Source organism: Coregonus clupeaformis, chromosome 34, assembly GCF_020615455.1.
Source record: "Coregonus clupeaformis isolate EN_2021a chromosome 34, ASM2061545v1, whole genome shotgun sequence".
Taxonomy (NCBI): Eukaryota; Metazoa; Chordata; class Actinopteri; order Salmoniformes; family Salmonidae; genus Coregonus; species Coregonus clupeaformis.
The window spans coordinates 12,569,569-12,583,514 of NC_059225.1; the positions used below are offsets into that span (position 1 = coordinate 12,569,569).

The 13,946-nt window shown below is 47.8% G+C and overlaps 1 protein-coding gene across 1 annotated transcript in view; it reads left to right on the forward strand.

Moving 5' to 3' along the window:
• The window catches only part of LOC121549424 (piezo-type mechanosensitive ion channel component 2-like), a 77,598-nt gene extending 66,457 nt beyond the window's left edge, over positions 1 to 11,141 (forward strand). Inside the window, exon 5 of the mRNA XM_041861234.2 lies at positions 11,067 to 11,141. Within this exon, the coding sequence (XP_041717168.2) occupies positions 11,067 to 11,141 (75 nt within the window). The remainder of the gene's footprint in view (positions 1 to 11,066) is intronic.
• Positions 11,142 to 13,946: the final 2,805 nt, after the last annotated feature.

The window sequence follows — 13,946 nt, forward strand, 5'->3', positions numbered from 1 at the left end:
CACTCGATCCCACTGATGTCAACAACTACAGACCAGTATCCCTTCTTTCTTTTCTTTCCAAAACTATTGAGCGTGCCGTCTTTAGCCAACTCTCTTGCTATCTCTCTCAGAATGACCTTCTTGATCCAAACCAGTCAGGTTTCAGGACTGGTCATTCAACTGAGACTGCTCTTCTCTGTGTCACGGAGGCTCTCCGCACTGCTAAAGCTAACTCTCTCTCCTCTGCTCTTGTCCTTCTAGACCTGTCTGCTGCCTTTGATACTGTGAACCATCAGATCCTCCTCTCCACCCTCTCCGAGCTGGGCATCTCCGGCGCGGCTCACTCCCTGGATTACGTCCTACCTGACCGGTCGCTCCTACCAAGTGGCGTGGCGCAGAAGCTGTCTCCGCACCACGTGCTCTCACCACTGGTGTCCCCCAGGGCTCAGTTCTAAGCCCTCTCCTTTTCTCCCTATACACCAAGTCACTTGGCTCTGTCATATCCTCACATGGCCTCTCCTATCATTGCTACGCTGACGATACACAACTAATCTTCTCTTTCCCCCTTTCTGATAACCAGGTGGCGAATCGCATCTCTGCATGTCTGGCAGACATATCAGTATGGATGACGGATCACCACCTCAAGCTGAACCCTGGCAAGACGGAGCTGCTCTTCCTCCCGGGGAAGGACTGCCCGTTCCATGATCTCGCCATCACGGTTGACAACTCCATTGTGTCCTCCTCCCAGAGTGCGAAGAGCCTTGGCGTGACCCTGGACAACACCCTGTCGTTCTCCGCTAACATCAAGGCGGTGACCCGATCCTGCAGGTTCATGCTCTACAACATTCGGAGAGTACGACCCTGCCTTACACAGGAAGCGGCACAGGTCCTAATCCAGGCACTTGTCATCTCCCGTCTGGATTACTGCAACTCGCTGTTGGCTGGGCTCCCTGCCTGTGCCATTAAAACCCTACAACTCATCCAGAATGCCGCAGCCCGTCTGGTGTTCAACCTTCCCTAAGTTCTCTCACGTCACCCCCCTCCTCCGCACACTCCACTGGCTTCCAGTTGAAGCTCGCATCCGTTACAAGACCATGGTGCTTGCCTATGGAGCAGTGAGGGGAACGGCACCTCCGTACCTTCAGGCTCTGATCAGTCCCTACACCCAAACGAGGGCATTGCGTTCATCCACCTCTGGCCTGCTGGCTCCCTTCCTCTGCGGGAAGCATAGTTCCCGCTCAGCCCAGTCAAAACTGTTCGCTGCTCTGGCACCCCAATGGTGGAACAAGCTCCCTCACAACGCCAGGACAGCGGAGTCACTCACCGCCTTCCGGAGACATTTGAAACCCCACCTCTTTAAGGAATACCTGGGATAGGATAAAGTAATCCTTTTACCCCCCAAAAAAAGAGTGTCTACTAAATGACGTAAATGTGCCCTTGAGCAAGGCACTTAACCCTAATTGCTCCTGTAAGTCGCTCTGGATAAGAGCGTCTGCTAAATGACTAAAATGTAAAATGTAAATGTAAAAGGACCAAGCAGCGTGCCAAGCAGGAGGAGTTGGCGATGTCCCAGGTGGGCGAATGGTGGTCTTGGGAGGACATATTCGCGGGCAGAGGGCCCTGGGCAAAGGTACAGGCCCTGGCAAGAGAGGAGAAACGGCACCAACCGTGCTGACGACGGACACGCGAGAGGCAACCCCAAGACATTTTTTTGGGGGGGGCACACGGCATGGACGACGGGGCTGCTGGAGGCAGCTACAGGGCGCATCGGCGATTTAGGAGAGGAGGCCACCAGGTTTGGGGGGCTGGAAGGGTGGTTGGCGGAGCCTAGAGGTAGAGCAGAGCCAACTTCCCGTACTCAGGCTAGGCAGCGTGAGACTGGGCAGGTTCCGAGTTATGCGGAGCTACGTACTGTGCCGCGAGTGTTCCGGCACAGTCCTGTACGTCCTGTGCTAGCACCACACACGTGTCGTGCTAAGGTGGGCATGCAGCCAGGACGGAGTGTGCCGGCTCAACGCTCGTGGCATCCAGTACCCCTCCTCGGTCCCGGATATCCTGCGCCAGTGCCACGTGCTGTAGTGTCAGTACGAGTGCACAGCCCTGTACGTCCTGTGCTGATGCCTCACACAGAGTGTGTGGAAATAGGCATTCAGCCAGGACGGGTTGTGTCAGCTCTCCATTCCAGACCTCCAGTCCGTCTCCACAGTCCAGCCCGGCCTGTTCCTGTCCCTCGCACCAAGCCTGTGGTGCGCGTCGTCAGCCCGGTCCGGCCTGTTCCTGCTCCCCGCACCAAGCCAGTGGTGCGCGTCGCCAGCCCGGTCCGGCCTGTTCCTGCCCCTCGCACCAAGCCTGTGGTGCGCGTCGCCAGCCCGGTCCGGCCTGTTCCTGCTCCCCGCACCAAGCCAGTGGTGCGCATCGCCAGCCCGGTCCGGCCTGTTCCTGTCCCTCGCACCAAGCCTGTGGTGCGCGTCACCAGCCCGGTTCGGCCTGTTCCTGCTCCCCGCACCAAGCCAGTGGTGCGCGTCGCCAGCCCGGTCCGGCCTGTACCTGCTCCCCGCACCAAGCCAATGCTGCGTGTCGCCAGCCCGGTCCGGCCCGTCCCTGCTCCCCGCACCAAGCCAGTGGTGCGCGTCGCCAGCCCGGTCCGGCCTGTTCCTGCTCCCCGCACCAAGCCAGTGGTGCGCGTCGTCAGCCCGGTCCGGCCCGTTCCTGCTCCCCGCACCAAGCCAGCGGTGCGCGTCCTCAGCCCGGTCCGGCCCGTTCCTGCTCCCCGCACCAAGCCAGTGGTGCGGGTCGTCAGCCCGGTCCGGCCCGTTCCTGCTCCCCGCACCAAGCCAGTGGTGCGCGTCGTCAGTCCGGCACGGTCCGTGCCTGTTCCACCGGTGCCTGGTCCGGCACCGGTCAGCTGCTCCACACCGGAGCCAGAGCAATCCGCTCCACCGATGTCCAGTCCAGCTCCGGCCAGCGGGGCCATACCAGACCAGGGGCGCTACGGGGGGGGTAGAGAGAGAGTGGTGGTCACGCCCGGAGCCAGATCCGCCTCCGAGGTGGAATGCCCACCCGGCCCCTACCCTCTTGTGTTTGGTTGGCGCGGTCGCAGTCCGCGCCTTTGGGGGGGGGGGGTACTGTCACGCCCTGGCTCTGGGGACTCTTATATGTTGAGCCAGGGTGTGGATTTTCTATGTGTTATTTTCTATGTTTTGTTCTAGTTCGTGTATTTCTATGTTGGCCAGGGTGGTTCCCAATCAGAGGCAGCTGTAGCTTGTTGTCTCTGATTGGGGACCATACTTAGGCAGCCTGTTTGGCACTGTTTATTGTGGGATCTTGTTCCGTAAGGTTTGTTTTGGTGTATAACCTAGGACTTCACGTATCGTTTGTTGTTTTGTTTTGATCGTGTATTCAGTACAATAAAAGATGTACGGTTATCACGCTGCGCCTTGGTCCGCTTCATCATGTAACGATCGTGACAGTACTGGACCGTCTTCACCGCCTGTTGGAGGGCCTTGTGGTCGTAAAAGGGTCAGTACCAGGCTGTGATGCAACTGGTCAGGACGCTCTCGATGGTGCAGTGGTAGCCACATTTCTTCAGATGCCTTAGGAAGTAGAGGCGCTGTTGCACCCTCTTGACAAGAGTGGTAGTGTTGTTGGTCCATGTCAAGTCATCGGTGATGTGGACGCTGTTGAACTTAAAACTGCTGACTCTCTCTACTGGAGTCCTGTTGATGTGGATCTGGGCGTGTTCCCTCCTCTGCTTCCTGAAGTCCACAATCAACTTCTTTTTTTTGCTGACATAGATGGAGAGGTTGTTGTCCTGGCACCAAAAGTTGCCAGTTCACTTACCTCCTCCCTATAGGCTGACTCGTCATGGTTGGTGATCGTCATCAAACTTGATGATGGAGTTGGTGTCTTGCAAAGCCACGCAGTCGTGGGTGAACAGGGGGAACAGCAGAGGGCTGAGGACACACCCCTGGGGGGACCGTGTGTTCAGCGTGAAAGTCAGTGTGGAGGAGGGGGCTATAGCAGGCTCTTCTCCAGGTATAGTCCACTTGCCGATAAATTAGACCCCACAGTTTAGGGAGTGTCATAAGTGGAACACATTAGTGTCTGGATGAATACCAAACAGCCATCATTTGTGTGCGAGTGTGTGTGTGTGTGTTTGTGCGTGTGTGTGTGTGTGTGTTCGTGTTCATGCACCCTTGTGTGTGTGCATGCACCCGTGTGTGCGTGCGTGTGCGAGTGTGTGTGTGTGTGCACGTGTGAATTTTCCCAGGACTGTGATTCCCCTGCTCTTTCCCTCTCTCTCCTGATTTTTTATTTTTTTATTTTTTTATTTCACCTTTATTTAACCAGGTAAGCCAGTTGAGAACAGGTTCTCATTTACAACTGCGACCTGGCCAAGATAAAGCAAAGTAGTGCAATAAAAACAACACAGAGTTACATATGGGGTAAAGAAAAAAAACATAAAGTCAGAAAATACAACAGAAAATATATATACAGTGTGTGCAAATGTAGCAAGTTATGGAGGTAAGGCAATAAATGGGCTATAGTGCAGAATAATTACAATAGTATTAACACTGGAATGCTAGATGTGCAAGAGATTATGTGCAAATAGAGATACTGGGGTGCAAAAGAGCAAATTAAATAACAATATAGGGATGAGGTAGTTGGGTGGGCTAATTTCAGATGGGCTGTGTACAGGTGCAGTGATCGGTAAGGTGCTCTGACAACTGATGCTTAAAGTTATTGGGGGAGATAAGAGTCTCCAGCTTCAGAGATTTTTGCAATTCGTTCCAGTCATTGGCAGCAGAGAACTGGAAGGAATGGCGGCCAAAGGAGGTGTTGGCTTTGGGAATGACCAGTGAGATATACCTGCTGGAGCGCAGACTACGGGTGGGTGCTGCTATGGTGACCAATGAGCTAAGATAGGGCGGGGATTTGCCTAGCAGTGATTTATAGATGGCCTGGAGCCAGTGGGTTTGACGACGAACATGTAGTGAGGACCAGCCAACAAGAGCGTACAGGTCACAGTGGTGGGTAGTGTATGGGGCTTTGGAGACAAAACGGATGGCACTGTGATGGTAATTATGCGATGGGCTTTGTGTTATTACCTGGGTACCTCCTAAATTACTGGGTTTGATCAGCCTCCCTGCACGTTGGAGAGCTTCTCTCCCTCGGGAGCCACTCTGTGAGAAAATCTGGCAACTGTTTCTCTGCAGACCTGGCAACCCACAGACCACAACACATATGTAGGCCTAGATGGAATGCCTCAGAGATGAGATAGCCGTTAGTGAGAGCCAATGAGAAAAGAGGGGATGGGGATCGGTTAGGGTCAGCTGATGAAAAGCGAGGCTTTCTTGAAAGGGGTTTTGGGTCTCTAGACGAGGTGTATGGAGATTTCGTTTGGCAGCAAAACAGGACATTTTCAGGCTTAGTTCATTATGTTTTGTAGGGGATGACTGGATTTGTTTCAGGATCATTCCAACTTTGGTTACCGTATAAATGGGTAATTCCAACATTGGCTACCATATAAATGGGTCGTTCCAACTTTGGTTACCGTATAAATGGGTCATTTCAACTTTGGTTACTGTATAAATGGGTCATTTCAACTTCGGTTACCATATAAATGGGTCATTCCAACTTTGGTTACCGTATAAATGGGTCGTTCCAACTTCACTTACCATATAAAAGCGCCTGGCACCTATTACCATACCACGTTCAAAAGCACTTAAATATTTTGTCTTGCCCATTCACCCTCTGAATGGAACACATACACAATCCATGTCTCAATTAATAAAAATCCTTCCTTAACCTGTCTCCTCCCCTTCATCTACACTGATTGAAGTGGATTTAACAAGTAACATCAATAAGGGATCATATCTTTCACCTGGATTCACCTGGTCAGTCTATGTCATGGAAAGAGCAGGTGTTCTTAATGATTTGTACACTCAGTGTAGATTGTGGTACAAGATTCTAAATCTAGATGACTGACTGATAGTCACTAAAATGTGGTGTGCCTAAGAACAGCCCTTAGCCATGGTATATTGGCCATATACCACACCCCTCGGGCCTTATTGCTTAATTATACCATCTAAACATTGCCAATACAATGCTTTAGATTTAATCCCATTCGATTTGATATACCCAATTATTAATGCGGTAGAAATGAAAAGTGTGTAATCTTCTTGTAACCATTTTAGGGCATTGAGTTCAGTCCTTGGAAATGTTTTGAACTTGATCATTTGATTCAATTTAAGAGCCTCTCATTCCTATCAAAACAACGACATGCTTATTCATTCCCTATTCCCTCTTGCATTACACAACACTTATGATATCAGTTTAAAGCATTCCTGCTTTGTGAAAGTTGGAAAACGATATGTAAAAACATCCTCAGTGCGAAGGAAACTGTGAGTTAAAACGTTGGTCTCCACCGAGCGGTTCTCCACGTTAAAGGGATGACAAACGTCTGATGTTCTTTTTCCTAGCCCTCAAAATAAGAACGTTGAGTTTCTCTCGGCAGCTGTGAAGAAAAGGTCATATTTTCGTAGTCACTTTAGTTGGCTGTTGGCTAGTCGGGGAACCGTGAACACACGTCCAATTTGGGCCCTTGGGGTCATGTTGTAGCCTTGTTCTGCTGGCCAAGACCATAGTAGAGCCCGAGACATCAGAGAGACCCCTCTCCGACCCCTGGTGACCATCCGCGACCTTTGGCTTGTGTGACTCCGTTCTGCTCGTTGGCTTTAACTTGACCACCGCCTTCCACAACGCCTGGATTGATCCCACTCCCATAGCTCCCAGACCCCTTCGCTTGGCCTTTGTTATGTGGCCCGTTCCCTGCAACTCTTCCGTTTTTTTTCTGCTTTTGCTCGACGCACACCAGCGTGCGTCCTGTTCCAAGGTCGCGCTGTTTTCGGCCATGTGGCTCAGACCAGCTTTTGCTAAAGACCTTGCCTGTTCTTTCCTTCTTCTCTCGTTTTTACTTCTCCTCCTCTGTTTCATAGGCCAGTGTTTGACCTGGCCTAGTTTTCTCCCCCCTGTTTTAGCATGTCATGTGTTATCTCTTGATGGTTCCCTCCTCCCTCCTTGAGCCACATCTTGTTTAGTAATCAGACCCGTCTTTATTGGTGTTTAGATGGCCTGCTTTGACACCAGCCTGAGTTATGTGGTGCCAGGGTGAATTACAGTCACCACATGTACGGGATGCCTCTGAGACCATGACAGAGTGACAGGTAAGTCTCCAGACTGATTGACTGTTGGCAGGACGCAAAAAACGCAACATTTAATATCCCCCGCCTAATGTATTTTTCTCTAAGTGGATTGTGTGGTTTGTGTCTGACTCTGTCTGACTCTGTGACAGAAAGCATTACCTGCTCGGCTCCCAATGTTGGGCTCCTGTATCCATGGGCACAGCTCTCTCTCTCTCTCTTCTCTCTCGTTGGCTGTCCGTCTGTAATTCAATAATTCACTTTGACTGAAGTCTGAGGTCCATTTTCCATGCCTATTAAAAATGGAGGGGATGTGTTTATGTAATCCCCACCACTACTCATTTGGGTGTCGTCTGCATGTTAATCATTGAGCTGTCAGAACCAATGTTCCCTCAAAAAACATTATGACACTGAGCAAATGTCAGGTCTGCTGACCGCAAACTTGAACATTGTGAAAATTCTGTGCAACTTCCAGCGCACATTTACTGTGAACACTGAGGCTGTACCCGCTTGAAGTTATAGTTTTAACAGAGGCCAAGTAGGCTACTGTGGCTATTTGATCATAATGTAGGCCTAACAGATTGGCCTACCATCAAAAACAATGGAGAAAATGCATTCAGCCTACAGTAGCAGCCAATGTGTGGTGTTCAATGTAGGCCTACATTCCATTATTTTTTAAACATGCAGGGCTTGACATGAACCTGTTTATCCACTCGTCCTTCAGACAAGGAAGTAACTGAAAATGTTGTGTTGTTTGATGCAAGGAACCACTTTACAAAATAAAATGATTATTATTCCCATACCATTATTAATAACTCACTAACTAGCAAAGGATATGAACAAATGTGTACACGTGGCTACATGCAGCTCTCACTTTGATTTCTAAACAGGTTCGCCTACATGGCGCACAGGGCATCTGAATCGGGTGCACCTACCGCCAACATCCCGAGACTATTTTTAAAAAATAGGAACACAAGGCTTTATCATAGTTTTTTTTTACTAAAATGTTTGTTGATCTACTAGGAATGCCTTGGAGATCGACCAGTTGATAGCAGTCTCAGGGCGACTGCATGCCCGCACGCAGCTTAGAGGGAACATTGGTCAGAGCCCTAACTAGCAGGTGTCGGCCAGTAACCGAAAGGTTGCTGGTTCGAATCTCCGAGTCGACTAGGTGAAACATTTGCCGTTGTGCACTTGAGCAAGGCACTTAATTGCCTAATTGCTCCTGTAAGTCGCTCTGGATAAGAGTGTCTGCTAAATGACTAAAATGTAAAACATTTAAACGACTCGAGCAGGCCTAGAATCGCAAGAACACGATCCTATGTAAACCTGCGAAAATCTTCACCCGTGCAACATTAATCTTAGCTCAATATTTGTGTTGCCGCGGGAAGCCTATTTTGCTCCCATTAACAATGCATTTGCATTCCAGTTCCAGAGAGACATCTGGTCGTCATTAGTGTTTTCTGTGGCAGCGGCAGTGCTAGAGTTACCAGTCTCTCTTACGTCTCCCTCTTTCTCTCCTCTCTCTCTCATTCACCCTCTGAATGGCACACATACACAATCCATATCTCAGTTGTCTCAAGGCTTAAAAATCCTTCTATAACCTGTCTCCTCCCCTTCATCTACACTGATTGGAGTGGATTTAACAAGTGACATCAATAAGGGATCATAGCTTTCACCTGGATTCACCTGATCAGTCTATATCATGGAAAGAGCAATGTTTTGTATACTCAGTATAGTCTCCCCTTATCTCCCATGTACCTCTCATTTCCTCTCTCTGCTCCCTCTCTCTCTCTCTCTGCTCCCTTTCTCTCTCTCTCTCTCTCTCTCTCTCTCTCTCTCTCTCTCTCTCTCTCTCTCTCTCTCTGTTCCCTCTCTCTCTCTCTCTGCTCCCTCTCTCTCTCTCTCTGCTCCCTCTCTCTCTCTCTCTCTCTCTCTCTCTCTCTCTCTCTCTCTCTCTCTCTCTCTCTGCTCCCCCTCTCTCTCTCTCTCTGCTCCCTCTCTCTCTCTCTCTGCTCCCCCTCTCTCTCTCTGCTCCCCTCTCTCTCTCTCTGCTCCCTCTCTCTCTCTCTCTCTCTCTGCTCCCTCTCTCTCTCTCTCTGCTCTCTCTCTCTCTCTCTCTCTCTCTCTCTCTCTCTGCTCCTCTCGCTCTCTCTCTGCTCCCTCTCTCTCTCTCTCTCTCTGCTCCCTTCTCTCTCTCTCTCTCTCTCTCTGCTCCCTCTCTCTCCCTCTCTCTCTCTCTCTCTCTCTCTCTCTCTCTCTCTCTCTCTCTCTCTCTCTCTCTCTCTCTCTCTCTCTCTCTCTCTCTCTCTCTCTCTCTGCTCCCTCTCTCTCTCTCTCTCTCTCTCTCTCTCCCTCTCTCTCTCTCTCTCTCTGCTCCCTCTCTCTCTCTCTCTGCTCCCCCTCTCTCTCTCTCTGCTCCCTCTCTCTCTCTCTGCTCCCCTCTCTCTCTCTCTCTCTCTCTCTGCTCCCTCTCTCTCTCTCTCTCTCTCTCTCTCTCTCTCTCTCTCTCTCTCTCTCTCTCTCTCTCTCTCTCTCTCTCTCTCTCTCTCTCTCTCTCTCTCTCTCTGCTCCCTCTCTCTCTCTCTCTGCTCCCTCTCTCTCTCTCTCTCTCTGCTCCCTCTCTCTCTCTCTCTCTCTCTCTGCTCCCTCTCTCTCTCTCTCTCTCTCTCTCTCTCTCTCTCTCTCTCTCTCTCTCTCTCTCTCTCTCTCTCTCTCTCTCTCTCTCTCTCTCTCTCTCTCTCTCTCTCTCTCTCTGCTCTCTCTCTCTCTCTCTCTCTCTCTCTCTCTCTCTCTCTCTCTCTCTCTGCTCCCTCTCTCTCTCTCTCTGCTCCCCCTCTCTCCCCTCCTCTCTCTCTCTCTCTGCTCCCTCTCTCTCTCTCTCTCTCTCTCTGCTCCCTCTCTCTCTCTCTCTCTCTCTCTCTCTCTCTCTCTCTCTCTCTCTCTCTCTCTCTCTCTCTCTCTCTCTCTCTCTCTCTCTCTCTCTCTCTCTCTCTCTTTCTCTCTCCCCCTACTCCCTCTTCCATAATAAAAGCAGTGTGGGGATGTGCTCTCTCCAAGTGTGCTGCGTGTTGTGGAGTGCTAATGAGTTGGAATGTCGTTGTCTAGGGCCCCTCTTAGTGTGATCTCTTTAGGGTGTCAGGTTAATAAGCGGCCATGTTCCTGATCACATATTTAACAAGGCCTTTACTTTACATAAGATAAAATCGACCTTATTTTACCCGAGAGGAAATATTGTTGGACGTACGGCCCCGCTCCCACATACAATACATGATACACAACACATCACATCAAGTTATACACAGCGGTGAACTGCATCAGAGTCTCAGTCACTGAGATATATTAAGCCAACAGTCTTATGCAGCTCATATATGCCAACCCTGGCTTAGTTCCAACTACCAACCTGTACCCTCGATCCAGGTACACACACCCCTGTGGGTGGCAGGGTTAGAGACTGTGTGTTAAGATGTATTCACCCATGCCATCATTCCTACAGAGATAGACCTACTCCACATGGCAGTATATTGGCCCTAAGTCAATGAGGAATTGGATGAACTGTCAATGAGGAGGCCAGAGAAACTGGTTTCCCGTGTGTTGACGTCGGAGCCGTTTATCACTAGCAGCCTGATGCTGTCAGCACGGCTCTCCTCATTAGTTTCTCTCTGTCTGCAGCTGCAGGTGATATGAATGGATTGACTGTTATTGAGCTTGATAGATTAGTTGAGTAGTCGATTTTACAACTGGTAGTCTTCCAATAAATATAATGTTTTTGTCTTCTAACATAGGCCACTTATCCAAAGCGACTTGTATACAGTGAGTGCACACATTTTCAATATGTGTATGTGTCTCCTGTGGGAATTAAACCCATGACCTTGGTGTTGCTAGCACCGCAGTCTTACCAACGGAGCCAAACAGGACCACCAGAAGCCTCTAAGTCTGACCTCTGGGTATCTGTCATGATACTGTGCAGCGAACCGGCAGTAGCCTACCAGGAGAAGTGCTGATGACTAGACTGACTCCAACCACCTCCTGTGGACAGACAGAGCCTGTTTGTGAGAGCCAGGAGGACGAGGTGGAATCGGATCCCTCAGGAGGTTCATAAGGGAGCCGTTGGTTCGTTCGCTGCGTCCTCTGTTGAACGTTGCGGTTTGAAGAACCCAGCTGCACGCTGCATGGGAGCAGTCGGTGCTGTTAAATAAACAGGGCTTCGTCAAACGCAACTTGTTCGATCAATTACGATACGCCACGGCCGATAGTGAGCAGATTACTGACTTTGGTAATGGGCCCCAGCGAGAAAGACTTGTTTGTGTTACCCTGTTGAGTTTTCGCGATAGGGCAGCGAGTGATCGCACAGAGTGCTCATTCATTGTGGCAGTGTGATAAATATAGGGAAAATAGGTAGCTAGCCAGATTTCACTTTTACCACGTAGGCCCATTTAAAATAAACAACTGATTAGGCTGCGCTAAAAGTATTTTTATTTTAGTTCTGTAATTGCTGACTGCAGTATAGATATTAAAACCGAGAGGGCCTTGCCGTGGAGAGGATCAACCGGGTTTAGATACGGTTGAACCACAGTTGAGTTTGAGGTTCCCACCACAGCTAACAAACCCCACAAGACTCTTTGATCTCACTTTGGACTATTATACAGATATCGGATCTTAATTTGATCACCCTGCAGGAGAACGTGTCATGTATTTGAGGTTTAAAAAAGCTTCTTAAGTTTGTCATTTCCATTTAGAAATACAAATTACTCTCAGATGACCACATGTGCCTACATGACAAAACTATGGAAATGATATATATATATTTGAATGGTTTTGTTTTATAGCAATAGTTTGCTTTTCCTGTGTTCATAAATTGGTGATTTTACATCTAATTAGTTATGTCTGTTTTTCTAACAAAACTTTGGTCGTTTTCCCCTCAAATTGTATTTATTATGAGGAATATCAAACATTTCAGTATTCCAATACAGGGCCCTTTGAATTTACGTTTTTGCGGTGGCTTACCTTTGGCGGCCATTTTACCAAACCAGAAATGACATGTCTATGCCCGGTAGCCTTCATATCGCTTTTGTTTCCCTCCCTGATGGGTTGAATTGGATTTCCTCAGAGTTACCCACATAAATAAAATACTAGTTTACTATAGAATACTACAGCACTTACTGTAGAATTCTGTAGTAAACTGTAGTATACTGTAGAATAATATAATATACACTGTAGTATACGTCGATCATGTGTTGTACTTACTATAGAATGTTGTAGTATACTGTAGAATACTATAGTAAATACTACAGTATACTGCACACCACAAAAACACCACAGTCCGTAAAAACACTACAGTAATTACTATAGTATATACTGCAGTATTAATTTGCATATACCCTGCCCATTCCCCTCCCCCATAGTCCCAATTTGTGCCACCCATAAGTGAGAAACCTGCAGGCCAAGTATAGACCATATATTGTGGTCCCTACAGCTCTTTAAAAAGAGCATTCAGACCTCAGTCCTACCTACCTACAGGTTATGAAAAATTTGCTATTTGAGTATTTTTCTGTCCAGTGGGTTTCCTCAAGTACAAAGCCCCCACTGCTATTTCCAAGATAATAAAACAAAAACACTATAGTAAATACTACAGTATACTACAGTCTGCAAAAACACTACAGTAAATACGACAGTATACTACAGTCCGCAAAAACACTACAGTAAATAATACAGTATATTACAGTCTGTAAAAACACTACACTAATTCCTATAGTATATAATACAGTTTTTGTCTTACTATAGTAGTTATACTATAGTAAACTGAAAATACTACAGTGTCCTCTGTAGCTCAATTGGTAGAGCATGGCGCTTGTAACGCCAGGGTAGTGGGTTCGATCCCCGGGACCACCCATACGTAAAAATGTATGCGCACATGACTGTAAGTCGCTTTGGATAAAAGCGTCTGCTAAATATTATATTATTACTACAGTCATGTCCGCAGAACTACAGTAAATGCTACAGTATTCACTGTAGTGTTTTTGCAGACTTCAGTGAATACTACAGTAAAGTCCGCAAAAACCCTAGAGTGAATACTATAGTATTTAACCATAGTATACTATAGTATGTTCTTATGTGGGTATGGCTACTTTTTTGATTGAATCAGGTGTGCTTTCATTTACCACAGCTGAATGGCTCTGGCATTAACTGACTGACTCTTCTATGAGAAAAAACGATCTCCTTGTATTTATTGATTAGTTGGAGTGACTGACTCCTTTTCAGGGCCCTCATGACTCAAGACTGACATGTGTTGACCATTGTGCATATTTGACATTAAACCTATGATTGACGGCTATAGATGTTGGTATCAAAGCCTGTTGTATAAATGTTTTGACTTCAGCAGGGTTGGAGTCAATTCCATTTAAATTCCAGTCAATTCATGAAGTACACAAAAATTCCAATCTCAATTCTCTTCAATGCTTTTCAATTAGGAAAAATTTGAATTTGAATTGGAGTTTGCTTTACTTTTTGAATTGACTGGAATTTAAATGGAATTGACCCCAACCCTGGATTTCAGTGCATATCACACATATTTAGTTTGTACAATATCCATACAATGTTACATGCATTTTTTTTTTATCTTGCTCTGTTACGTATTTTTGCAAAGTATGCAAACGAACATGTGCGTTTAATTTGAATCTCCAGGACATTTTCAGGTTTGTAAAATATTGATTGTTGTGACATAAATGAGATCCTTTTGTCCACTGTCTACTAGCTTGTGGTCAT